Source organism: Microchirus variegatus (genome assembly GCF_963457635.1).
Source record: "Microchirus variegatus genome assembly, chromosome: 15".
Taxonomy (NCBI): Eukaryota; Metazoa; Chordata; class Actinopteri; order Pleuronectiformes; family Soleidae; genus Microchirus; species Microchirus variegatus.
Genome location: NC_139816.1, coordinates 25,321,265 through 25,348,944, shown reverse-complemented (window position 1 = coordinate 25,348,944; position 27,680 = coordinate 25,321,265). Strand labels below are relative to the sequence as shown.

Below are 27,680 nucleotides of genomic sequence, written 5' to 3'. Positions count from 1 at the left end.
GCTACTTTGCATTACCAGTTTTCATTTTCCTTGCTATTATGCTTGCTCACTAACTCATGTATGGCAATGGCACTGTAGTATTTTGGATAATTCCTATATCATTCACTTACTGATTTTAATTAATATGTATTTCCTTTTTATCCTGTACAGTGTTTTGTAAATGTTCTTCACAAATACATTATTATACGTTATTTTAGTACAATATGGTCCTTTTTGTGTACATTTAAATTGAGCTCTTAAAGTTTAATTTAATATTTTTGTATTTTTATGTAGAAAACTATTCTGTCTGCGCTACCTGCGATATCGCCGTACAGGCACTAGATGGCAGAAGAGAACAAGTCACTGCCTGCCACCTTCACGTAGTTGTTTACAATACAAATCGGCAGCGCTTCCTTCCTACTAAATAAACAATTTGGATGTTGCAACATTACAAGTCAACATACATATGTTGACATGCAATGACAGTTTAAACTGAACAATATGTTAAACAAGTTTTTAAGACTGTTCCGTTCAGCCAAGGTGTCCCGGATGTTGACGTCGGAAGGGGGTGGAGGAGCCTGCAGTCAAGGTTGCCAGATTTGTCAACTATACACACTGTCAACCGAATTTGATGAGTATTATCCCAAATATTGGATTTGTTTGACCAAGTATGGACAGATAATCAAATCTGGCTGGCACTAGAGGATTTTGTTATTAAAGTCATTATTAGTCTTCCTGAGAAAATCTGGTAACTGTTTAGGAATAGTGAATCAGCTTTTCCACCTATATTATTATTATCATTATTATTATTATTATTATAAGCAGTCGCTATTGTCTACCTTTTCAACCGATTTTGACAATTAATTAAAACATTCTGCTCATTCGAAAAAATGATTACAATGTGTTATAGCTGTTTTACTGTTATTTTATTTTGATGTGTATATGTTTTGACATATGTACATTTTTCTGCAACTTTTACCCAAAGGAAATGAAGTGAGTGGGTGGATTAGATGCAGGTATAAGAGACATGAGTACCTATTACTGAATGGATTTCTGGGGAAGTGCATATATTCTAGTATTATTTTGTATAGGAACACATCCATATACAAACATGTGCACATGAATGTGTTTTATGTATGTGAAGCTGGCCACAGTGTCATTGTCAATAAACCCTTTCTCGTTTATTTGTCAAGCCCCAGTGATGTTATGAAGGCTCTCTGTGTATGTGGCTTTCTGATATCTGGCAACCAATCCCGTAGCTCCACTGCTACGTTTTCTCGGCAGTTGGATACGTTGGTTCAGGTTGTGTGTGTCTGTCTGAGTGGGAGATGGACTGAGTGAGGGCGCTCTTTCGACCAGTGCTGCCGATAGCATTGAATTGCCCATAAGCTAGGTTGAAATAATTGACGATTCCAGGTCGCAGAATCCACCAGAAAAACCCAGTACCATTATCAGTCTTTCACATCCCACTCCAAACACACTAACACGGCATTGATGGTAATGTATGCAAGGAAACAACCGAGACTCGGCGATGGGTAAACATCTTTTTTTAACGATACTTATTCAGATTTTCTTTTCCTCGGCAGCTGCGCTTTGACAATCCGCCATTTTTACTGAAACCAAAATAAGTGTCTGTAAACTTGTGTGTTCCGCTGTTGCAGTACTTCTAACCATTTCTCAGCTTTGACATTTTAAGTTGTGTTCACCTTCGTTTTCTTTATTGTTTTGCAGGTGCGACCGAAGAGATTCTCAGCCCTATCAGGTACTTGTTAGCTAACCGTAGCTTGCTAGCAGCAAATAAGATTAAAATGGACACTCTAGTTCAGGCTTCAGGGGAGCATAACAGGCCCCAGTCAGTGCGGAAAATAAGTGCAAAGTAGGGGGATTTGTTTGCAGTTGCCACAAAAACGACAGCCAACATGTCCTAATGTAAACATTGTGATGTAAATAAACGACAGACTGAGCGTATTCGTCGAATTCAACGGTTTTAGAAAAGGGTATGAGCAAGTTATTTTGCAGCTCAAAGCTAATGATAGCCTGTTACTGTTAGCTTGCCTGCTAGCCATTCCGATTAGGGCCTGACCGCAGTCTGTCATTTGAAGGATTCAGCCAACAAAGACTCTCGAAATATCTACATTTTCGAGATGTGTACCACAATGTCTGACTTTATGTTTAAATTCACTTCTTGACAATTAAATTGGGTGATAATTAATTTGATTGAAACTTGTTGTCTTAATCGTCGTAAGATTGTTTAATGTAGTAAATATGACATTGTCTCCAAGTGGGAAATTGTTAAACAGTCATGTTAGTAAAACTAAACGTATAAACTAATAAACTCTTATTTATTAGTGTTTCACAGTTGGTCTCTAATCATTAATGTTAAGCTCCATGGATGTGATTATTTCTTTAAATTATATGATAACTTTTTCACATATGTACTTGGACATTACATTTCTTTATGTTACATTATGGACAAGCTGAGAGGTTCTCTTCTGATAATAGATAATAGTAAAACATACATACTGGACGATAGTAAGGTGGCTTTGTGTCTGCATGTCATGTGTTTACAGACTCTCAAATACTCGTCCAAGAGCCATCCAGGAGGGGACCACAGGCATGAAAAGATGCGAGACTCTTCAGATGTCACTCCTCCTTGCAAAATGCTTCGGAGGTCTGACAGCCCTGAAAACAAACATATCGACAACACAGGGCACAGCAGAGCAAAGGCTGTCCATGCACACCGGGCCAGAAACAGAGATGGAGGTGAGAAGCAGTGGTTGTTGAAAATAAAATTGGTGCAGATTTAGGACGTTTTGCTAACTTGGATGGCCACAGGTATAATGGCTTAATGTAAGATTTAGGTGGTGGTGTTTTCTGTCCCTTCCAGTGTCCACTTCATGCCAGACAAGAGCTTCATCAGAATCTTCACCACTTTTTTTTTTATTTATGACCTGCTTAATTTGTAATGCTTTCAGCTTTTGGGTATTCCAGTTAGTTATTGTAGTTTCTCTTAAAATAAGCACTATAATGACTTCTTGAAATCTCACCAATAAGTAATGTTTTAAATCTTTTTAGATTATACACATGAGGAAACAGAGTTTCCTCCAAAATTTGGTCACTTATGTCAAGCTGTGCCAACTATGGTTTATGAGAAACCATTTGACTAGTCAGGTTTTTTTGGAGAGCACTCTATTGAGTTCAAAAATTTGTGTTGCTGTGATTTAAACCTGAAAACCTGATGAAATATTTGGAGGACTAATGTTGAACTACGAAGGTTACTTTTTGTGAGTGTAGTAATTATCTCTTGGTAAGAGATCATTGGACAACTACGATGAATGGAGAGGCCTGTAACACATGCTCCCTTCAAGGTTGGTCACTTTGTAGTGAGAAAAATGAAAATATATCCCTAAGGACTACAAACAAGGTTACTGAAATTTGTTTTTGCAGATTTCTATAAACCTGTTTTATATGTTGGGTCTATGGCCGGGTTGTTACCTAACAACTTTTTCATGTGGTTTTGTTCAAGGCAAACCGAAAAGAGCGTTAAATAGTAAACAAAAGTTATGTGCACAGAAATAACATTCTGTTGTTGGTGTAGACAGATATGTAGGCTGGGGAAAAAGACAAATACCTTTAAGGTTTTACATCATGTAGCATTAATGGGGTAGTGTTCATTTGCCCTGCTGCACTAGTGATGAGCAGCACTCGGAAGGTCGCCAGGTGGTCGATGAGCTGGTGTGGTGGAGAGGCAATAATCATGGTATTCTCATCCATGGTTCCATTTCACAGTGACAATAACTACTGGTGGTGAGTGGCTGGCTACACGGAGTTTAAGTGAATCTGCCTTGTGAGGGTTATCATATCATGGTTTCATCCTCACTGAAACTGAGAGCCCAGAAACGCAATTTTATTGGAAACTGATCCCAGAGTGGGAAAATCTCAAAACGCCACCCTTGCATTTTCGTATTGACATTACAACCAATAGAACTCAGGATGTCATGTGGCTGACATGCCCACTGGCAGGAAAGAATGCAGCTCACCCCATAGAGTTATACAGAAGGCCACACATAAATGTACCATCTCAGAAAACATGGATGCAACATGGATGCCAGGATGCAAAAACACAGGCTAACGGGAGAACATTTTACCAATTTACGTAGGAGAATCATTGTTATGAAATGCGCTCACAGCAAGCAGTAGACGGCAATGAGATTTAACACAGGCAATGGATTTCATGGTTTTCTCGGTTAGATGGACTCTATTAATAATGAACTAATGAACATACAAGTCTGCAGTTATTTACATTACACTGCCAATTGCTAATGTGTGACACTTAATGTTGGCATCCTTAAATGCAGCAAAAATGAATGGGACCAGTGTTCTGGATTTAATCAGAGGTCACTGCACACTTACAATCTATGTAGATCGACCGATACGTCGCAAAATTTGACACAGTAAACCTATCTGAGACTTATAACGTCCCTGGCATGCTTTTTATGAGTTTAGAAAGAGCCGGAATGGACATTATTACGGACCTGAAGTATCCTGACATTTTCAACTTCCTGATTAACTTCCTTTCGTCTTACTCCAGAAAGTCACTGAAAGTTTACAAGAGCCTAGAGGGAAACAAATGGACACAATCTGGCTTTGTGAAGAACATGCAACTGTGGAGTCTTCCAGCTAAAAAATAGCATTGTTTTCACTCGTGAAAGTGACTCGTTAGCATTCGCAATGGGCAGTGTAATAATAAAAAATATTATTATTGTTAAAATATTACTGTTAACATTGCTGTGCAGACTTGGATGTCAGTTAGACTGGGTCTGTTGTTTACAGATTGTGTTTGTTCCCATCAGAGTTTACACTAGCAAATGTTTTTGATGGCCCATGTGGCCGTTAATATTTAAAAATTCCAGCCATGTATATTTAATGCTGGACATACAGTATTCTAAGGCCATGCCCAGACGGAAATCGCATATACATGTATATAATATATATTTTTATAAGTTTTCAAAAAGTTCCCAGTAAAGACATCATCTTTTCAGGGAATTTAAAATGTGCCAGGACTGTAAGTTGTGCTGTAACGTTGCACTGAAAAACACAATAAGACGTTGTAAACATTAGATATAATTACAGAAAACTGCGACAGAATGAACCGAGCCAGAGGAAAGAAAGGGAAATAATGTCTGTTTGTATGTATCGTGCCATTTCCGTATGCATATTTAGCAACTCTACAGACCCCTGGTGACCTTTGAAAGGAAATTTAAAAAGCGACAAATCTAGTGACTTTCTCATAAACCTAAAGGAAATGAAAAGGAAATGCACAATTCTGTCGCACGAGTGAGATCATCTAACTGTATTACTGTGCTGCAGCGCACTTAAACTGAACATGAACAAGTCGTAGATGTGCAGCCGACTGTGTGTGGAGCAGTCGCTGATCTGTTTTGTTTATTCAAGTAAAAATAGCTTTTGTTTTCTCTTTTTATTTTACGATTGAACTTTTCATTGACAGAAGTTGGTCAAACAAATCAAATGATGATTTCGTAGTTGCAGCAAGCAGAAGTGACTATTTAATTTAAAGTAGTAGCTTATTTCTTGTGTTAACGTAGAAATATATAATGGAAATAAGTGTAATGTAAGTAAATGCACAGCTCAGTTCATATGTCACAATTCTCCTTTTGTCAGCTTGCGTCTGTGTTTCATTGGACTTAAGTGTTCGGCTGTATTTGTGAAATCAAAATTGTCCAAGTCTTTGTGACAACATGCGATCCTCATCAACCTCGTCACTTTTTCCTCTTGACGGATTCTTTGGCTCTGCGGCTGTTGTGATACAGTTTCGGAGCGAGAGGAATTATGGTGGCTATCTACCCCAGCGTCGCACCAGTCAGGTTAGATTTGCCCAAATCCCTTTGCCTTTTTAACGAAAAACTGGCCCACAGACATGTTTAGTGCTAGAAATCCTGTTCAGTTTGTCAGCAAGCTGATGCACACAATACCTGGAGCTGTTTGACTTTCACACTGTTACGGCACCCTCGGACACATAAGCTATCTACAATCATCACTTTTGTGATGAAAATTCTACCTGATTTATGTGCGGTCTTTATAAGTCAATGGGATGAGCCTCAATCTTTCCTGCTAGTGGGCGTGTCGGAGGCGGTACCTTGGTTGTGTAACGTCAGCTAGTACAGCTACACGGTTTTTGGAAAGCGATATCATAATCCCACCTCTCTCTTGCCTTGGTATTCACTGACACAATCTCCGTCGTCTTCCTCTTCTTGTGCTGGGAGTTTGTTTGGTGTATTTGCTTTACAATGGCATTTATTTTATGTGTTCTGTTTTGTTTTACTTTTTTTAAAGATGGACCTAAAGAGATACTACTAAACTGAGTTTTCTGAAAATGGCCCTTTTGGCAGGGTGATTGAACTGCTGTTCATCAAAGACTAAATGATGACTTGTATATCTAATATCAGTTTTCGGACATGAAGCTGCTCTCCTATGTTCAGTCTCACTCTGTATTCCTCAACAGTTATTGTGCTGATATTACAAGTTGACATAGTACATTATTTTCGGATATCACGGGCAATGCTATTGCGCAGATGAACGTAATGCGAAACTCTGTCAGAGCCGTCAGACTCTGGGGGCTTTTCAAATTAAGAGCTGTAGCCGCACAGGTGCTTTGCGGCTGCGGTTCTTTTCAAATTAAAATAGCAGCAGTCGCAAAGCACCCACCCCACCTCCCGATTAGTCGATTTTTAGTCGAAATTTCAGGTCTTTAGTCGACCAAGAGTTTCTTTAGTTGATTACAGCCCTACATCACAGACCCCAATATTCCACTTGTCACTTCAAATGTGTATTTCACATTTTTGTTTTGGCTGAAACTCATTTGAGAGACGATTGTCAAGGTCCACGTGTCGATTTTTCTTTTTTTTTTAAGCACCAATGCGGGGGTGATAATAAAAATGAGGGGCAAAAAAAAGCGGAGCGGAGAGTTTTCTCTCTGCTGGCACAGGTATGTCGCCAGACGGCTCGCGTTTTTGAACCTGCTTATTGTTGTGTCCACCCCAGTCCTAAACATTAGCGCGAGCTTGTTCGCACTGCACACAAACACACACAGCCACTAGAGAGAACAGCTGTTGTCACCATGTAGGCTAACGTTACAGGTGACTCGCCACACACTCATCCTACAAACCAGCCTTTGAGCACCACAGACAGCGGCTGAAGCTCCATAGTTACCTTACCGACCCGCCCTCACCTATTCCATTCACAAAAACGGGCCGAAGACTCGTCCTCCTCAATGCACGCACCATCATCTGAGAGCGCAAGGAGCCTGGACAGCAGGCTCACCTTTTAGTCCACAGCTTCTTTAACCTCGTTAGTCATGAACTTTACGTGTTTGTGACACTTCGACTTGTTTAAATTAAATGTTATTTTTTTTGTCGAGGTGCACACGTTTCGATTGTCGATTGTTTTGTCGACAAAAAAGTCCCATCCCTAATTGGTGTTTTATATACATTGAAACAGCCTTTAGAGACTCTGACTCACTCTGGCTTTATTCATTCTCTTTCTATGATTGTACTTATTAGAAAAATATGCCATATGCACATTCTCAACAACTTAATCAGCAGGGTTTTAGCTATTACATGATGTGCAGCCCACATGCAAAATTGAGGATGTTACGCTATTTTTCAATCAGCGTAACTGTATTTAAGATGCATGATTCACCCCATTTTCCTTAAATGTGGCGATCACTCTGCTCGTAACCCCCCACTAAATTGCATTATTTTTATTAAAAGAAACAAACTTAGAATTAGTTGGAAGCTTGCTGCATGCTGCTGTGTGGAAGATGTCAAATTCACCAGTGCATTTCTGGCACGTGCCACAGGCATTAGCTGGGTATTGAGCTTCTATGGACGTTTTAGAACATTGCAATTTCAAGTCCCTGTTGCAGGGATGTTTGGTCTTTATCACAGTAAACTATGCGTAAATATAAAAAGTAAAACCCCTTTTATCAGATATTTTACCAAGTTATCTTAGCTAAAGTCAGAGTGTTATCCTGTCACATTTTTGAGATATCTTTGTAATGAGATAAGATTTGAGCTGTGGACCAAATCCAAGTAGTACTGGTTTGCTTTATGATGTTTTGAATGATACATTTGTTCGCTCTGTTTTTGGGTGGGACAGGTTTTTGGGGTTTGAGTTTAAATATCTTGTTTCGAGGTCCTTTGTGAAGGTTACACACTGCCAAGATACAAAGGTATAAACAATACTAACCAAGAATATATGGTGTTAGAAGATCATTGTTCCCCTTTGTGTACTCTTAATGAATGGCCAATTGTCACCTAAAATTTCAGTTTGGCGTAGCAGTACTACAGTGCTATGTACAGGCCTAGCATAATTATGTACTACCACATTTATGTACTCCCGATGGCCTTGGTGATGGAGAGCACTGACTCATGTTCTTCTCTCCGAGTATGTCGTTGATGCATCTGGCAATGTTTTCGGCAGTGTGGCTCATCATTCCTCGTCTATGAAATGTTTGGTGACTGTCACGTAATAATTTCATTTTTATGATAATGATAATGATAATAATAATAATAAGTCTGTGATAGTCACACGGCTAGGAACCGTGTAGAGGTCATTCTTGCCTGCTCTGACTTAATCTCAGCTAGTTTGCCAGGTTGCAGTGTTGGCAAGTATCCCCTGATGTTGCTCATTGTCGAGTGATACTTGATTTCGATGTTGCATATTCCGCAGATTACGATATCCTTATTTGTAGTTTTTAGTTTGTTGATGGAAATCCAAAAACTTTCCACACAATGCTTTTTAGATGGTCAGGAGTGGTTATCTCCTTGGGTCTATTATCGCCGTTGTTACTGACTGAAAGTGAGATTGTTGCGATTCAGAAAACTTAATTGTTCTTTAAGGGTCATACGTGACCAAAGCGTTTTGTTTGTCACGCGTGGATAGGCAGAAGGATAGAGGGCCAGGCTTGATTCGCCACGATTTAACATGTGTAATAAAAAAATAAAAAAATACACACTTGAACAGTAATTACAGCACTCGATTATTATTTATTTTGAATATTGAATATTGGCATTATATTCAATTCCTCAAATTTGTTCCAACAGCACTAGTTGGTACAGTGGTCAGAAGAGGCATCGCCAATCAAAGAAAATAACTCCATTAGTCACAGTACTTTATAGTATTTGAGAATTCTCATTGTTGCTCCAGTCTCAGTGCTTTATACCATATACCACTAACAAAGATATACATTTTTAAATTGGTGAGAAAAATGCTTCATTAGATAACATCATATTATCTTGATCTTATGAATGCTACTTCAGGGATTAAAATGAACACCGTCCTGTCGTCCCGGGGACGTAATTAATTGTCATCGGGACGATCAATATTCTCTCTCGGGACGACCACGGGACGGAAGAGAATTTTGACTGACTAAATGTTTCTGTTTAAGTTTTTAACACTTTCTGTGAACCAGAACGGGTTCGTGGTCAGTGAGAAATACTTATGTGAAAAGGTAAATGTCTGCGCGCTCATGTTTGTGTTGTTCATTGAGACGCAGAAACTGCTCCTCTCTCACTGTGCGCCGCTCGAGCCGCAGCGCGGCTGTCTGCTTTGCGCGCCCGCACTGCATGTAAACATTTCATTAATGTTGACATGTTTGTTTCAATCACTGAATGAAGCCCCACCAGGCTTAGCGTTGCTTGTTTATTTATTTAAAATAGATTTTTTTTATACACCACGGCTTTTTCTATATCCCGGGGAACAAGAGCGCATGTTCCCCCATGTAATCAGCGCAGCGCACGCATGTCCAGGTGCCGATTGAAACCCAAGTCACACTATCAAGTGCGTCATTAGTACGGTTACATCGCTCTTGTCAATAAAGATGTTATATTTAGGGATACACCGATAATTCGACGGTCGAAACAGCGAGTTCACTGTGGAACAACACCTGTTAAACGCTGGAAAGTCTCTGCGCAAAAGGCTTGGCAGATCAAAGTAAAACTTGATTAAACTAAACAAGCCATCCATGTCGTTATAAATCGAACTCTCAATAAAGGAGTGAATGTGTTTATTATTTCAAATGCTCTCTAAACTCAGAAAAAAATTACTCCGTAAAACAGAAAAAAAATTACTCCGAAAAACTGAAAAAAAATTACTCCGAAAAACAGGAAAATAATTAGACAGAAAAACAGGGGAAAAAAATATTAGTCAGAAAAACAGAAAAAAGATTATTCAAAAAATCAAACCGAAAATTAATTAGTGAGAAAAACAGGATTTTTTTTTTTCAAGTGAATGCAATACGCTTCCATAAGTAACAACTCAAAATGTAAAAAAAGATATTCGGGACGGTTCAAAATGTTTTTCGGGACGTTTCCGGGACGGTGGTGAAAAAAGTTAGTTTTAATCCCTGCTACTACTGCTAGGAGGAGGTGCTCATTTGTTCGTAATCTAATTTAGTGTACTCCTGAACGTGTCACATACTGTTGCAGTCACTGTATGTATTGAGATTGATGAGATTGTCATTGAGTGCCCCTATTGAGGCATATATTGATAAATTTAGGGCACTGGTGCCCACCAGAGGGCTCTCATTCAAGTGTGCTTTCCTCTTAATGGTTTTCCCCACTGATTACGCATAATTATATCCCCAAAGCAATTTAGAAGATATTACAAATGTGCACTATTTCAAGCCACAAGTAGTGTAGTGGGCAGAGCTTAGAGAAAAGCATGAGCACCAGCATGTTTAGTCTTGCCATTTACACCAAACTGAATTCATGATTCTACATTGATCGTATTTCCTTTCTAAAAACATCATATACAAATGACTTAAAATATTTTAACATGAATATACCCTCGGTTTTGAATTCAACCAAACATAAACCTGCCTGCTGGTTTTACTTGCAATTGCATTTCAGTGCCTGATGCTGTGAAACGGAACCAGTTTCGCACTTCTGGAGAGCCTGGGTCTGGGCCTTTTTTAGGTAGAAATTATTCACCGTTTGCTGCCATCTTGTTAGTTTTTCTAAGGAAATTCCAGGAGGAATTTCCAACAAAGTCTTAATTGTCCAGCCCTACCATCTACATTTGTAGATGTATGGGTGGCAGTGTTTACGGTTCTAGTGCTATAATGGCAGCCCAGTACTGGGCCGGGTTTTTTTTTTCCCACTTGAGACAAATGGGTTAGCAAAGTAGAGTGAGATGTATATTGTCATGTAGTTGTTGCTTTCATATCAAGACATTTTTGAAAAGAGCATCTGACTAAACATGAAAATAATTCAATATAAATAGGCTTATATGAGTCCAAATACGTTTTTATTCTCAGCTGTTACTTTTGTTGTGGCTGATGTTTTCTTTTCCTGTTCTTTTTGTTTTGTTGCAGGGACCAGTTATTCCCCTCAAGAAAATTCTCACAACCACAGCTCCCTTCATAGCTCCAACTCCCATTCAAACCCCAGCAAGACCTCAGACACAGTAAGTGTAGCCTCTGCATGGAGGCAGGTGATCCATTAAACATTGTTTTTTTTTCAGTACCCTGCTTTGAATTTTTTTCCTGGCTCTCACTGTTGTACATTAGTGTCACAGCTTTTAACATTATGTTATTTTGAGTCCTGTAAAGACAAACGGTAACTCTTGGTGAATGTTATGTTGTTAAAGGTTTAATTGTTATTTAATTGTACTATATTTTGTTAACGATCAAATCATTTTATACCAGAAGACTGAGTTATCAAACATTTTCTTAGTTTCCACATGCTTGAACATGCGCACACACAAACGGAGTCAGAGACAAGCTGTGAATTCTCAATCTCCAAACACAACGCAAGGCATGCGTTTTGAGAATTTGCCACTCTGGGAGGCGTTTAAAAAAAAAAAACGTAAACCCTGGCTTGGAGGAGTTTGATTTTCATTGTTTTTATGCCGCTGTTAGTACTGTTCTCATCAGCGAGCAAGCGTTTTAAAACGGTGACGGCTGGGATTATGTCAGCTGCAGAAGGTTGCGCAGCTGATTTTCTCCTGGTCAATAATACTTGCCTGCTAGCTGGCTTGTAAACTGTGCAATGGATTTTCTGGAGGGGTTGTGTATCATGACTCCGCGCCTCATAAAGACACGCCTCCATTCAGGAAATCCATTCCGCTTGTTGCAGCCAGCTAGCAGAACATTCAGGGAATCAGTTGTGGAGACATTTCAGTAGACAACATAAAAGCACAGACATATCGGATTGGAAATCTCTACAGCTGGATTGGAAATTTCCGATGTGTGAATTACTCTCTCTCGCTCAACCACTTGGTCAATACAGACACGCACTCAACTATGCCTCTCACTGGAGCAGTCGCTCAGGGTCATGCATAAAAAATGTAATTGTATAACATAACATTTAGAAAAATCCCAAGATGTATTTTTTTTGTCATATCCCCCAGCACTAATTGTTGTAAGATTCATTGTATTAGTTTGAGCTGGATGTAGCATTGCAGTTCTACAGTCTTGTGCAGAACCATTTCAAAATTTTTAGGCACAGCTGTTGTCTTGACTTGTCTTAACGCTGCTGCTGTAGCTCATTGGGAAACCGTAGTTTTCCCAAACCACAGCCCTGAAGGAGCTTGGTGGCTCACCTCTGGCTTCTCACTTGCATTGAACACATAGGTTGATCTACCGAAACTTGAAATAATTCACACACAACACCGACAGTAACCACCCAACAGTGGAGCCGGCAGCCGGAATCCTCTACAATTTAATATGATCCTCGTGCTTGTCCGGCACTCAAGCAAGTGCTTGCAGGATCGTGAAATACCACATTTAGGGCCCGTCCACACGGAAATATTCCAAGCTCTCTCTTGCGCTGTCATTCATTGTCTTGTGTACCTGACTGCAAGATAAGTTTCCCTTTTAGGACAATAAACTAAACTGAACTGAACTGTGTTTGGAGATTGTTTGACAGTTACAGATGGACTCTAAACGATAATAAAAAATGTAAGGTATTTGTCCATTCTTTAATTAATTTGAGTTGTTCTTTGAAATGTCTTAAATGTTTGCCTTAAAACGACCTCAACTGGAATGTTTTACACCATAAAAGCTTTGCAACAGTGTAAAAGGCCACCACTGAGCACAACGCTTTCGTTACAATACAGTGGTATTTAAAGAGCAAAGTGCTTAACTTTAGTTACCTGAACATTATGAAATTTCTGTTGAAATTGAAACTTAAACCTAATCTATCATATCTTTTGAGCATCAAGCTGTCATCCAGCAGACCCTGTAAACACCTTTGCATGCTCTTTATTTGCCCTCATCTTATAAAACAATTGTTTATTATTTTTCAGTCTCACGAACCTGGTGATGACTGGTCCGAGCACATCAGCTCGTCTGGAAAGAAATACTATTACAACTGCAGGACAGAGGTGTCCCAGTGGGAGAAGCCCAAAGAATGGCTCGAGAGGTAGCTCGAAATATTTACTAATGGAGTTTAGAATGACTATATGATTATATTCACATATGAAGGATATTCGACTAATACTTTTATTTTGCAGGGAGCATAGGCAAAAGGAGTCAACAAAGACTGCGGTTGTCAACAGTTTCCCCAAAGACAGGGACTACAGAAGGGAGACTATGCAAGCAACGGCAGCCCCAACTGGTTCCAGTAAGTGCCGCTCCTTTAAACATCTAAATTGAAATTTTAAACCAGTAAAGCAATGTTTATTCTATGTTTGCAGTGAGTCTAACATGCTTTTTCAATCATATTTATATTTCCATTGCTTGACCAATTCAAAATATTATGCATGAACTCTCTCCATCTTTAAGTGTATCTTATTGTCTCAGAATAGGCACTTGCCTCAGTAAAGCAAATGCAGAGTTTCTCCTCTTCACACATTTTATGTTGTGGTGGCTGAGAACATGGAGACAACTTGGCTGTGGAGTAAGGAATTGTGAAGTTAAGACTGAAATCGGTTTCTCTCCAGTGTTCTGTTCGGATAGTGCCTGACCACTTGTACATACAGGTGTAAATACACCCGAGGACGGATTATCTGATCTGCCAAACCTCTTCACGAGTGTGACTACATCCAACAGAAGTTTAAATGCATCTCCGGTGTGTCCCCGCTCCACTCACAACAACTACGTGAATGGAAATATTTTGGTGCCTCTGACTTGTGGCAACAAAACTTCAGTGTCCTTTGCTTTCGTTGGTTTTCCCCTTATCGCTTGAAGTTGCGCTATTGTATGGACTCCTCTTTGCTACAATAGAATACAATACTATACAGCAAAGATGAGTCCGAAAGTTGTTGCTGTTGATATGGCAGTGCACGAAAGGGGAGGTGAAGTAAGGGGGGATGACTGATCTCATAGCAGTTGGATCTCGATGTGGAACGCATGTTAATACCGGGTGCAAATCCATGTGGTGAAGTGTATGATCACAGAAAATGTGTCTTTCCTTGATGCAAAAACACACAAAAGATGTGCTGCTTCATTTAAAATTCCTAAATATAAGGAAAAGTAGGGAAGAAGAACATAATAAAAGAGCAAAGGCCTGCTGTGAGGCTACAGATACTGCTGATAGGGTAATAGAGGAGGGCAGGACTGTAGCTAAACCATTTCAGATGGAGAGACAGAGTTTTTTAATCATTCAAATTTGGCAAGGTTGTTGGTAACACTGCCCTGTGGGGTGATCAAGTCAGAAGAGATATTTTTCATCACTTTATCTGGGCTACAAGTAATGTTTTTAAGACGATGACGAATGTTGTTGAGCTGACCTTTGGCTGATGAATGCTAAGGAACTGCTTACCAAAAGACTGAGACGACAAATGGTTGAGTCATGCTAGCTGCTGTAGCTTTAAGCAATACACTATTGCTGTGCACTAAAGTTCGATGACCAGAGCCGGCCCATAACATTATACACATTAAAGAAATATATATATAGCTGTGTATTAGGGCTATAACGATACACAAACTCACGATTCGTTTCGTATCACGATTTTTGACCCACGATTCGATACATTCCACGATTTTTTTAAATTTAAAAAACATTTTATTTAAACATTTAATTATATAGCAACTTAAAGGGACAATATGTAGTATTTATGGGTTTATATTACCCAAAATCCACTTTTGTATACATATTATGTGCTCCTGCATTGTCTAGTCGCTGTATAATATTCTATGTTTCATTTTCGTAGTGTTTCAAAAAGTCATTTAAAATAACATGGTCGCGGGACGCGGTCGCATAGCCACTGTTAGCAGCCAGAAGCCATGTTTCTGCCGGAGCCTGTAAGGACAAACGCGAGAGAACAAATCAAGCGTCTCTTTACTTGTAGCGGAAGTCCCGCCTCCACTCTCTCCGCCTCGTGTGCTACGGCCGCGGTAGCTCGCCCTCTCCCTCGCCTCACGAACCTCATCTGCTGACACGGAGAAAGACAACGAGGACGACATTTGACCAGCTGCGGATACCGTAGCGCTCAGGGAAGGGAGGGGGTGAGCAGAGCAGCAGGTCTTTGTTGTAAATTTCAGCCTCTCCTCTAGATGGCACTATAAACTACTTACTTCCCCTTTAATGTAACATTTAATAACAATATTTTGGAACACTGTGAACAGATTTGAACATAAATAAATAACCAAAGATTTCTCTCTTTTCTGTAACAAAATAATACTGTTGAAAAATACAAAGTAATGATCAATCAGACTGGGATTGGTCCCCAAAGCATGCTGGGAAGTGTAGTTCTTTATTAGAAGCAGTTTTGTTCCAGTGGAAATAACTTGTTTTGATAAACAGCAAAGGTAAGACAACATTTCTGCTTGTATTTCTTCAAAGTCAGTTGTTGCTCTTATTTTGGGGCTGGATCCGTGAATCTTGTTCGTAGAGTGATAAAAATCTGTGAATTCTCCGCTGTTTACATAATCAGGCTGACGCTCCGGTGCCGCTTTTGTGTGTGCTGGAACGGGTTTTTTCCGCTCCTGCGGGTTTGATCCGTCGGTGTTTTAACTGTGTTTGGTGAACATAAGAGTGGTTTATATGAGCTTTTAGCTGAGTTTCTGACCTTTCTGTGGGTATGCATCATGTCTGTGTTTGTTAAAGTTAGACATGGTTTTATGACGTTTTTGTCGCTGCGTCTGACGATGGCCCCGGTAGCGGGGACATCAGTGAAGAAGAGATTAACGCGATAAAAAAAATAACGCGTTAATGATGACTGGAATTAATTAATCACAATAAACGCGATAATTTGACACCCCTAATAAAAATAAGTTTGGTAGCACTAATGGCTTGTATCATGTGGCTGACTGGAAAAATAACTGGGAGTTAGAAAGGGCGTTTCGCGATTCTGCCTTCTCACATCGCGACACAGGTTCGTGGCTCTTGAGTATCTCGATTTCGATACGCATAACGTTACAGCCCTACTGTATATGTATAGATATAGATGGCAACTGTATTTTATTGTTTTGGATTCTTTTTGGTTATATTGGTTTTATATGTAAATAGTGTTTAGCTTAATTAAGTTATTTTATTTTGGAGTGGTATGTGGCTCATTTAGTGCATTTGCACATCATTTGCACATCTGTTTTAAGCTTTAAGATGACTTATTATTCTCTGCGCATCCTTAATTTGTATTTTAGACAATGTGCCTTAGCTGTTGGTCTTGTCCATATCGAAAGCTCAATTGATAACTTGGTGGATTTGATTGTTCACTAGCCTTATTAAAAAGTTAGAATTGGCTAGTTAAATCTGCTTTTCCTTATCTCACACTTAACCTCTCAATTGGCAGGAGTGGATTTACTTTACTCCTCTTCCTTCATTTGTCATTTGATGTTGATGCTGAGTCAGCAGTTTTTTTTTGTTTTTTTTCCACAAATTAAGATGTTGTAGAACAAACTGACTTCATATTATTTACTATCCAGCAAGTTGGGTTTCATCTTCATTTGGTGAAAATTAAATATTAGCCGTAAAAGACAAAGGTGAATTAATTTCATGTTAACACGTTAGTCTGACTAAAGTCAAGCTAATCTTGGGTGGACTATACCTATACCATACCTTGATGATGCGATTCATAGTCCGATTACACCTGCATAGATGCGTATAGTCGGACTGGAGTCGGACTTGATGTTCAGCACATGCACCAGAATTTACTTTCTGGTCTTTGACTCGCAAGGAGACAACATAAATTGCAGTACTGTTTGATACTACTGTATCATGTGGCGGCAGCATCTTTTTTAGGACCACACCACATCAGCAACCATTGAGCTATGCTAAATCTGATTTGTATCACGACTAGCGTGTACAGCAGGTATGAAACATGCAGAACCACAGCATGATCCATCTCACTGTTCACTGTTTGTTTTTTTCTGTGACGTACAATTCAACAGGAAAGTAAATTAATATGCACCAACTCAAAGAGATACAGTGCCACCTATGGGGGCAGAGTCAAACATACAGGGCTTATAAATTGATTTTCTCTTCTGCGTGTGTACTCTGACTCGGCCAATTGACGGACTTAGTCGGACTACAGACTTGGCTCAATTAAACTGTGCCTGTAAACATACTGACTGTCTTCCTGCTCATGGATCATACTGACAACCTTCCAGCTTGAAGCCAACCTGCTCTATCACTGAGACACTGGGGTTGTTGGAATAAATATATATTTATTTTAAGATGAATTGCTTTGCGAACACAAATAATTGCATTGATGCGGTCACAGCACATACTCAATGTGACCCCTTCTCCCGTAGGTGGTCTGTCAGTCTGCTATAAAGTTCAGAATGTACTGTGAGAGGATGATTTTTACATCAACACCTACTACTGGACATTTGCAACCAGCTATGAGAGTAAGCACGGTTAGCAGGAAATAAATGTTAGGATTGCTACCAAGGCAGATAGCATGGCTAATTTATGAGTTTATATCGCCACAATTTCAGAGAGGAGCACAAGTCGACATACAAAGTCGCTATCTTCTCCACCCCTCTTGTGTGTGTTCTTGTATGTGTTACCTCTGTAGGACCTTTTCTGACATAAACACTGACCTTATCAGGACCAGTAGGGGCCCAAACCTGGTCCTAATGAGGCAGCACCTCATTTCTAACGAAGTTTAGGGCTACGATTATACCTGTGGGTAGGTTAAGGTTAAGTTTAGGCATTAACTGGTTATGTTTAATATTAGGGGTAAGGTTTTGATTAGGCTGTTCAAGAGAATGGAAGTTGCTGTAGACTCCTTAAAAAGATATATGTTGCTATGCATACCTGTGTATAAAGTAAACAGAGATGACTCACTTGCCCTCTCGCTCTCGATCTTAAAAAAATCTGACTCGTCAGACAACAAAACACATTTATCTTTGAGTCCATCTCAAATGAGTTGGGGCCCGGAGAACAGAGAATGAGACTTTGCTGCACAAAATTGATATATTGCTCCCCCCCCCCCTTTGTGTAATACAGTTTCAGGCTGTATTTCTAAAAGTGGCAGTTAAGTTATAATGACTTTTCAATGTACTCTTGAGCTCACATGGATATGTACATCACAGTGACTTAAAGGACTAGATAAGCAGCTCCTGCTTTCCCTTTCGGCCATGTGTATGAATTAAACTAAGATGATGTGTGATGATGTTTGATCTAACTGACATGCCGGAAATAAACAAATAAACTAATTTCTCATATGATAAAGCCTAAGGGCTCGAAGTCCACCTTACACTCTGTATTTGAATGTGAATTGTTTTTTGGAGCCTTCCATAAACTGCCTGACTTGTCGATCTACAACTTATTGAGTATTGAGTATATATTTTTTAAAATATTTATTTTCAATGTACAATTTGATTTCTCATGTAATGCATCGAAATAATTCTCCGTGTACTCTTATCTGTTGATTTTAAGTAATTCAACAAATTACAGACTATAGTTCTTGCCTAAGCACCAAGTGGTGCTCTGGAAAGGGGTTTGTAGACTATTCACCTGTCAAAAAGTAATAAGATGAATTTCTTAAACTGCCTATCAACTAAATCCTTCTTTTTGCTGACTACACAGAGTCATCCCAAGTGGAGAAGCCCCCAACGACTATTGCTACCCAGTCCCAGTCATCCTCCTCCAGCTCAGGGAGCTTGAATCCCTCATCTGGGCCCGCTGGATCCTCAGCATCCACAGTGCCTGTCTCTCCAGTCCTGCAGTCATCAACTCCTCCACTACTCCAGGACCCCACCCTTCTTCGCCAGCTTCTCCCAGCACTTCAGACTGCTCTGCAGCTCAACAATGCAAGTGTGGACATGGGGAAAATCAATGAAGGTAATAAAAAACAGATCTTTAATGCAAATAGATCATTCTGGATGCTTTGGTGTCTTTGTTTAACAAGCCATAGTTGTGGGTTATTTGTATTGATTGCTCTGTGTCAGAGACTTTGTCATGATAAAAGAATCTGTCCCACTGTTGTGGGTGCTGTATTGAATCTTATTTTATGAAATCTCTATAGTATGATGCGGTTTGTGGTGGCGGAGAATTCCCCCATGGTTGATGTTTTCCTTGAAAATAACTTGTTTGTACAGCAGGGCTTATTGCCATGACTGAAGGCAAAACTGTTAATATCTGTTCAAACTGCTGCACTTGAAGATGGGAGTAAAAGCCACCTGTGAGAGTAGTGATACAGTCATTGTAAATAAGGGGGTAAAAATGGTCTCTCGGATAGTCTGTCCCAGAATGCTGCTGCTGAAGGGCCTGAAATCATGCCACATGTATTTGCAGGCATGGGTTGTTGGCACAGGCTGTGACGGTGTTCATGTATTGTCAGTTTAGCATTTTGCTGTTCTTATGTGAGAGAAAACCCAAAGCTCACTGGTAGTTAAAGGCATAGTACAGGTTGTTTGAGGTGTGATAGTATGATGTACAGACACATAGGCGAAGGGGGTGCGCACAGTAGTGGAGACTTAAGAGAACCAGGACACGGGAGCTGCTGGTTTCAAACACCCTAAGACACAAAATTATGCATATGAACTTACTGGTGATAGCAGTGGATCAACACCTGTTTGTTGTACTAAAATATAATGGCAGATTTTCTCTATGGATTGAAGTACAGGGAGTGAGTTCATAAGGTGACACAAATTTAACTTTACAGCCTGAAAATGCTGTCTAACAATGAGATCGAGGTGGCAGACATTCTCAAGACGCTTCAGCTGGTGGAGATTTTTTATTATTTGTTAAGTAGCTTAGAGCGATCCTGCAAGTTGCCACAGAACAGTACACATACATATGCAGTCAGCTCTATGTGATGGTACGTGAGTAAGCACTGAAATTTAATGTAGATTAAATTAATGGATATAAATAACAAAAATTAACGAGCAGCACCAGCATGGCATTGTCATGGACACCAGCACAACAGCACCACTGCCTAAAAACATCCTAGGGGACACACTCCAATGTGTCTGTGCACAAGGTAACGGTTTGTCTTTTTACCTTTCCATAGTCCTCACAGCTGCTGTCACACAAGCTTCATTACAATCGATGCTCCATAAGATCCTCACTGCTGGACCATCGGCTTTCAATATCACTACTATCCTCTCTCAAGCTGCCCAACTCTCCAACCAAGGTAATCAAAGCTGACTTAGCAGTGACGGTATATTTTCCTGTCATTATTGTAGTGAAAGCATCATCTCTATTTGTGACAGTTTTTATATTGTATTGGCATTCATAGATCCATGTTGCCACTTATCATTTGCATTTTAGGATAGTATTGATTCTTTTGTGTTTCTGTCTTTGTGTTTCTCCAGCAGCTCAGCAATCGAACCAGTCACCAATGTCGTTAACATCGGATGCCTCATCCCCTAGGTCCTATGTTTCTCCAAGGATCAGCACACCGCAGACGAATGCTGGTCATCTAAAGCCCCTTCTCAGCACGCAGTCTATCATCTCGCAGACAAAGGTAAATTGAAACAAATCAAGTGTCCTCAGTCATGGTTTGGGTTATCCAGGATGGCAAAATTTAATAGCTGTGAATTTTGGGGGAAAAAATTCTGTGGCTTTAGTGAGTATAAAATACTCTCCGTTGAAATCTAAGCAGATGTCTTCTATTGTGTAAAACCTGAAAGGCCTTTTAAATATCTGAAGTTGGCAGCAGTTTTTGCATATATTTGCTAAAATTGTATATGCCAGTTAAAAGACTGCATAGATATAACTGTGCAGTATTATTTTAATGTCATGAATGTTCAAGTAACAAAATGAGTCACAGATGGAAAAACAAATAACAGCTCCATTGCTCTCTGTGATACCTTACAGTTACTAGTTTGGATTTTTGTCTTGCTCTCTCTTTAAATCAAAACTTTAAAATTGAAAATAAATGTAGTCATTGTCTCTTCCACCCTTTTTGGGTTTATTTACAGGTCTTACGATTTGATTTTGATTAATCATTTCTGTCTTGCTGTGTTCAGGTGAGCACACCAGCAGTCAAGCAGGCGTCTCATCCACAGCCCACATCCCAGCAGCCCCTCTCAAGCGACAAGCAGCACAGTTATGATACCACCACGGCATCCCCGCGCACACTGCATCGCCAAGGGTAAGTATCGTCACACAACTCAATTAAGTTTAACACAGTCAAGTACAAAGTTAAATAATAAACTGTCTGCGTTGCGTCTAAGCTGGCTGTTTATAAGCGGTCTGTTAGTTTGAATTAATTCATATATTGTTATTCCTGGTTAATTCACTGTGCAGTATGTCATTGGTGGAGTGTAAGATATGCGCTGTATAAGAGTTTGTGTGTTGCTTTATTTTTCTGCTCATTAGTGGAAATAATGTTATGAATATGGGACTCCATTTCCATCAGCTCATGCTGGTGTTTCTTTGACCAATTTCCTTGTTTAGTGTTGTGGCACCATCTGTTGGTCAGTAATGGAACTCATGGCTGTTTACTTTCATTCATTATTTTCCGGCAAGATGATGATGTTTGACCACTTTTGGTAGGCCCCAAGAAAAAATACCTTTCAGATCATATACAAGGAAGGGAACGAATGCAGGATTCTTTTAACTTGAGATGGCGTGGTGTTCTTTTTACATTTCTAATGAAATGAAACACTGATTTTTTTTTTTTTTTTGTATTATTTTTTAAATCAAGATACTTGTTGAGTGCTAATATCTATTGACGGGTACAAATGTTTTAGAGGGTTTATCTTTTTTTACTAAGTGCACAGTTGTTGGGTTGGTTGTTGATTATTAGTGGTTCCCAAACTTTTTTCCCAGAAACAACCCTTGCTTGTGTCCTAGATGAGTCAGATTAACATACTGAAACAACACTACGACATGTCATGCAGGTGTTGCCTTCCATGTATGATAATGTCAAGGAAGAAGGTGCGAGCAGTGCAGCCTTAACAGATTGCTGGACATTCAGAGCAACACAGAGCTACATGACTTAGTTAGTTTCCAATTGACTGGCTATTGTTATGTTCATATTGTTATCGATTGCTTAGTGTGTTAAATTGAAAACAGATGATGGACATTATATGACTCATGACACCATGCATGCAGACAATTAAAATGGGAATAAAAAAAATAAATGAGTTATCATGACATTAAACCAATGATCCTGAACTAAAAAAAAAAAGTCAGATCCATCTGCGCTAAATTAGGGGAAAATTTTGTCCTGAAAAGACACCACAAACTGAACAGCAATAATGTAACAAATTCATACATTGTTTACTCTGTTAATTCATAAACTAATGGTAACCTCAGGCTTGCATACCTCCAAGACCAAGAATGTGATGTCAGGTGTTATGGTCTTGGTGGATTATAGTCTGTCTAGGCTGTTGTTTTTATTGTTACAAGGGCACTCTGATGTCTCAGTGTGGTGAGGTGGTGAATGATAGAATAACCCTTGTTGCTGTGTGTTTGGCCAGACTTTGTCCTTTGACAATTCAAAACTTTTTGTACCCATTGTCCTGGAAATGTTTTGTTGTTTTTTTAAACCAGCATGAAGGTCACAAAGCTCATCTTCACAGTTGAGGTATTAAGAGTGGAAATGTAGGGGTCATCAGTCGGGTAAACTCTTTGGGTAAAGATGCATGCCCAGTACCATCAGACTGCTTCAGCAGCAGTGGAAAGTGCTGCATGCAGCAACACACCTTTTCACACCTTTTACACTCTGTACTCCAGTTTAAAAAAAAAAAAAAGCAACAAGGCATCAATTGGTCTTTGCACTGCTTGACTTTTGATTCCAGTCCCTGCATCCACATGTTTCTCATTATGGTGTGTATGCTGTGTCCATTATTTATGCCCCATTGATCCAAAATTTGTCAGTCAGCTGTTCTCACAGTTGATGCCGGTGACTCTTCACAAATTCCTGCTTCTTCTTTTTTTCCCTCCTTTTTTAAGTTCCAAAAAAGTGTTTAATGTGCTGCAGGCAGGTGGGTTTGATGAGCTGCTCTTCAGTGTTGTGTGGCTTTTTTAGCCTTGGCAGTTAACAGCAAACAGAAATGATGCCTCTATGGCGCCTTATAAACCTCTACCTGCTTTTTTATAAATGTTCCCAACTTTAACCAATAGTTGTGTAGTGTTTAGTCTTCTGGTGGCACTTGGCTTCATGCTGTCGATAGATAGTTTCTCACCAAAAATTTAACAGCCCTGTGTTTCCATAAAGCAAAAAAGGCAACTTTTTGCCTTGTTTTCTTTTTTGAACCTGATGAGTCAGTGGTACTGGGGATGGGACTATTACACTTTTAGACCTTTTATGAACTATGAAGCCGTTAACACATTTGAGTCACAACTGTGTTACAAATATTGTTACGTGCAGTCTGCACGTCACTGCTTAGTCCAGTATCATTTGGCATGGTTTACATTCTCCTTCTCACTTTGCAGCAGTCAGAGGAGTCCTTCTCCAGGTCACAACCATGTCGCCTCCAGCAGCAGCAGTGCCTCAAACTCTGCCTCGGCTCCTCCCACCACCTCATCGGCTCGGCCCTGCTGCTCCTTCACCCCCACCACCTCATCAGCTCGGCCCTGCTGCTCCTTCACCCCCACCCTCGCTGCTCACTTCAATGAGAATCTTATCAAACATGTGCAGGGTTGGCCTGCTGAACATGCGGAGAAACAGGTCTGTACCTGTACTGTACTTGATTTATTGCGCTTCATTTATATGAATTTGTTAAATAATGTTCTTCTTGCTCATTTTTGTTCTTCATTGTGTTATGAAAATGATGATGAAGGCATCAAGACTACGTGAAGAGGCGCACACCATGGGGAGCATCTGCATGTCTGAGAACTGTACTGAGCTCAAAAACCTGCGGTCTTTGGTTAGAGTCTGTGAAATCCAAGCAACATTGCGTGAGCAGAGGTAAGAAAACACTTCGAAGTCTAGAAGTGAAATGAATGTGAAATGATCCATAAAACAACTTTGTTTTGTCTCTTTCCCACAGGATACTGTTTTTGAGACAGCAAATCAAAGAACTTGAAAAGTTGAAGAATCAGAATTCTTTCATGGTCTGAGGACTTCTGGTGGAGCGATAGAGGGGGGAAAGACCCATTGCACACAGTTGGAAGCTGGCAAGAGAGCAGCTGTTCAGTTCCTCTTGAGCCCAGTCTTAACACACACACAGGAGCTGTAGTTGGGTTGCCTTTGGACCGCTGGGCTGGGAAAACCAAGTGGAGGGGAAAAAAATGAAGAGCTGCTGTGGAAGAAGGGGGAGGATGGGGTTATTTACATGTTTTGTAAAAACCCTTGTCGGGGGGGAAAAAATGTAGATTTCTTGTAGATGTTATTATCTATGTTGTAAATATGTTTTGTAGATTGAAGCCATGGAAAGCCATGCCTATCAAAGCTTTTGACATCCAAACTAATCAAAACAAGGCGGCTACGTTCAATAGCTAGCCCTGTCTTCATGTTAACACGTCTGCAGACTTCAAGCTTCGTTCTCTCCGTTCATAGATCATTGAACCATTGAGCATGTATGTGTGACCTGCATGTAAACAGAGGAGGATGTTTGAAGCCATTTATTTACACAGAAGCCTAGCATAAAGCATAACACACTGGTGTCAAAAGTGTCCCCCCCCCTCAAGTCTCTGTAAACTGACAACTGTCTAGATTCTCTTGCTGTGCCCTCTCTGGCTGAACTGTGACATGTACTCAGGCGTGGTAAACACCCCCCTCTCTGCAGGTGTGTCCTTACTGCTCTTTATGGTTCACTGATCTATTTGCAGCTTCTGGTGGCCCTGCATTTCCCAGTCTGAAAAAAAAACAACAGTGCCTGGTGGTGTGGTGGAGTGACTTATTTAAAAAAAAAATACAAAACACACAAAAGAAATTAGATGTGATGGCGTGCTGCTTTGGACCATTCCTACTGCCCTGCCCTGCTGCACTATTTCCTCAGGCTACATCCATACTACAAAATGTTCCTTTAAAAACACAAATGTCCACTCTCCAGACATTTAAAAACGGCTCCATTTTTGTTTGAAAGGGTTAGAGCTGCGTTTTAATATATACGGTCAAAAATGGAGACCTTTGGGAATGAAGACCGTTCCCTGCATTCACTTGAACCTGATTGGTTCTTATAGTCTACGACTCAACTATCAGCTGTTAAAGAAAAGCTCCGTTATAACACTTATTTTCAGTTTCAGCTCTCGCAATGGGAATCCTTGTTCTATTTTTAACCATCGTTTTCTCGTAAGCAATTTTAGGCAAATTTGTATGGACTTTATTTCTGAAATGAAGTTAAAAAATGCTTGTCTGTATGCAGATCTTGTTTTATCTGAGAAGTAAAACTATGTTTTTAAGAAGCAGAAGCGTAGTATGGATGTAGCGTCAGACCTCCAACACTTCACACCCTCCTGTTGAGGATGTTTATCTGTGTGGGTGGGTGTGCGTGTGTGTTCTTCAACAGTTTTTGTTCTCCCCCCTCGCCGACTTTCTAAGCCGAGGTGTTACCACTGGTTCATTCCTTTGTACAGTCGCTAACGTTTAAGAGGATGCAGAGCGAGAAGGTTTTATTTATAACAGTCGTAGTGATAAATCACAAAGATGTCATGCATTCTCATTTGCGCCCGGTTCAGGTGTGTTTATCACAGGTGTTCAGAGAGACCGATGTTCAGTCAGCGCAAGACACAGAAGTTACGAGGTCAAATGTGAAATGTATGTATTGTAATAAAGATATTAAACTAAAGCGAGCACTGGTTATTTTATTGGAATATTAAGTTTGGTCCATACGTTAGTGCCTTGTTGTAAGTCTTAAGCCTCATGCACCTAAAAAAAATAAGTCTCACTCTTTGTTTTCACCTCATTGACCGACAACAAATCTTCAACAAGCATGTCAGTCAAGCACACGGTTGTTTTTGTAGCACGTCCCAGCCCTCTGATTTGTTCCCACTGATGAAGACCAGGATCCTTTATGCTGTGCTCTTTTGTTTTCACAATTGACTCTATAACTGAACTGGCACCACGCATTCAGTAAAGGTGATGACCACGTTGCTTTGTATATTGTTTCCTGAAGTATATTGACAAGTGAAATAAAATATGCCTCTCCAGGGTCACGTTCTTCGGTGTTTTGATGGTTGCTTTTACATGGTTAGAACTGAACTTCAAAACTGTAGTGTGACATTTTTGAACATGCATTCTGTTTGTTTCAAACCCTTGTCACAATGCTGATTGAGCCTCTCCACTCCATGCAGTGAATGGTTTAGTATCAGAACATGGAGGCAACAGTGACGTATGAGAGAAGGCTGAGCATGATTCAATGGTCAAAATGTGGACTGTTTCAACAATGTCTTCCCTATGGTCTTGATGTCAAACTCGAGGCCCGGAGGCCAGATGTTGCCCGCCACGTCATTTTATGTGGCCTGCGAGTGATTAATTTGTCTTAAAGGGGAAGTAAGTAGTTTATAGTGACATCTAGAGGAGAGGCTGAAATTTACAACAAAGACCTGCTGCTCTGCTCACCCCCTCCCTTCCCTGAGCGCTACGGTATCCGTAGCTGGTCAAATGTCGTCCTCGTCGTCTTTCTCCGTGTCAGCAGATGAGGTTCGTGAGGTGAGGGAGAGGGCGAGCTACCGCGGTCGTAGCAGACAAAGCGGAGAGAGTGGAGGCGGGACTTCTGCTACAAGTAAAGCGACGCTTGATTTGTTCTCTCGCGTTTGTCCTTACAGGCTCCGGTAGAAACATGGCGTCTTGCTGCTAACAGTGGCTATGCGACCGCGGCCCGCGAGCATGTTATTTTAAATGACTTTTTGAAACACTACGGAAATGAAACAAAGAATATTATACAGCGACTAGACAATGCAGGAGCACATATGTATAAAAAAGTGGATTTTGGGTAATATAAACCCATAAATACTACATATTGTCCCTTTAAAAATTTGTGTTAAAATAGGTCTATGCTGCTTTAAGGCATGCGTTGACCTCAAACTACATTTCCCACAATGCATGGCGTTTGCATTACCCGCAAAGTGACGGCATCCTGTCACTAGATCGCAGTGTATCATTGCATATGCATCATGCGAGGAGTGAAATTGAGATTAAGACTGTGATCGCAGCAGAATGTGTTCTCAAAAGCCACAACCAAAAACAATGTGGCAGTGAAAGCTCGCTTTATTGTGGCTGAAGAAATCACCGGTGCTTCAAAGTCTTTTTCTGAGGTTGCGATTTTGAAGCAGTGCTGAAGGTGTGTGAGCAGGTCTGTCCCGACCAGATACAGACTCTTAAAACTGTTGGTTTGTCAAGAAACACCATCGTGGACCGGGTTACATATATAATGCATAACATTTGTA

The 27,680-nt window shown here is 40.1% G+C and overlaps 1 protein-coding gene across 2 annotated transcripts; it reads left to right on the top strand.

Annotated features, from left to right (window-relative positions):
- The first annotated feature begins 1,312 nt into the window (after positions 1-1,312).
- waca (WW domain containing adaptor with coiled-coil a) lies at positions 1,313-26,431 on the top strand. Of its 2 annotated transcripts, none has more exons than XM_083901316.1 (13): positions 1,313-1,514; positions 1,711-1,741; positions 2,550-2,742; positions 11,375-11,466; positions 13,309-13,424; positions 13,516-13,625; positions 18,981-19,235; positions 20,407-20,529; positions 20,714-20,862; positions 21,368-21,492; positions 23,784-24,018; positions 24,131-24,258; positions 24,341-26,431. In XM_083901316.1, exons 1-13 carry the CDS (start codon positions 1,474-1,476, stop codon positions 24,408-24,410), a joined length of 1,668 nt encoding a protein of 555 aa, XP_083757442.1. In that variant the 5' UTR covers positions 1,313-1,473; the 3' UTR covers positions 24,411-26,431. The 2 variants fall into 2 exon arrangements, with proteins under 2 accessions (XP_083757442.1, XP_083757441.1); XM_083901315.1 differs by having other exon boundaries at positions 20,711-20,862.
- The last annotated feature ends 1,249 nt before the right edge of the window (positions 26,432-27,680 follow it).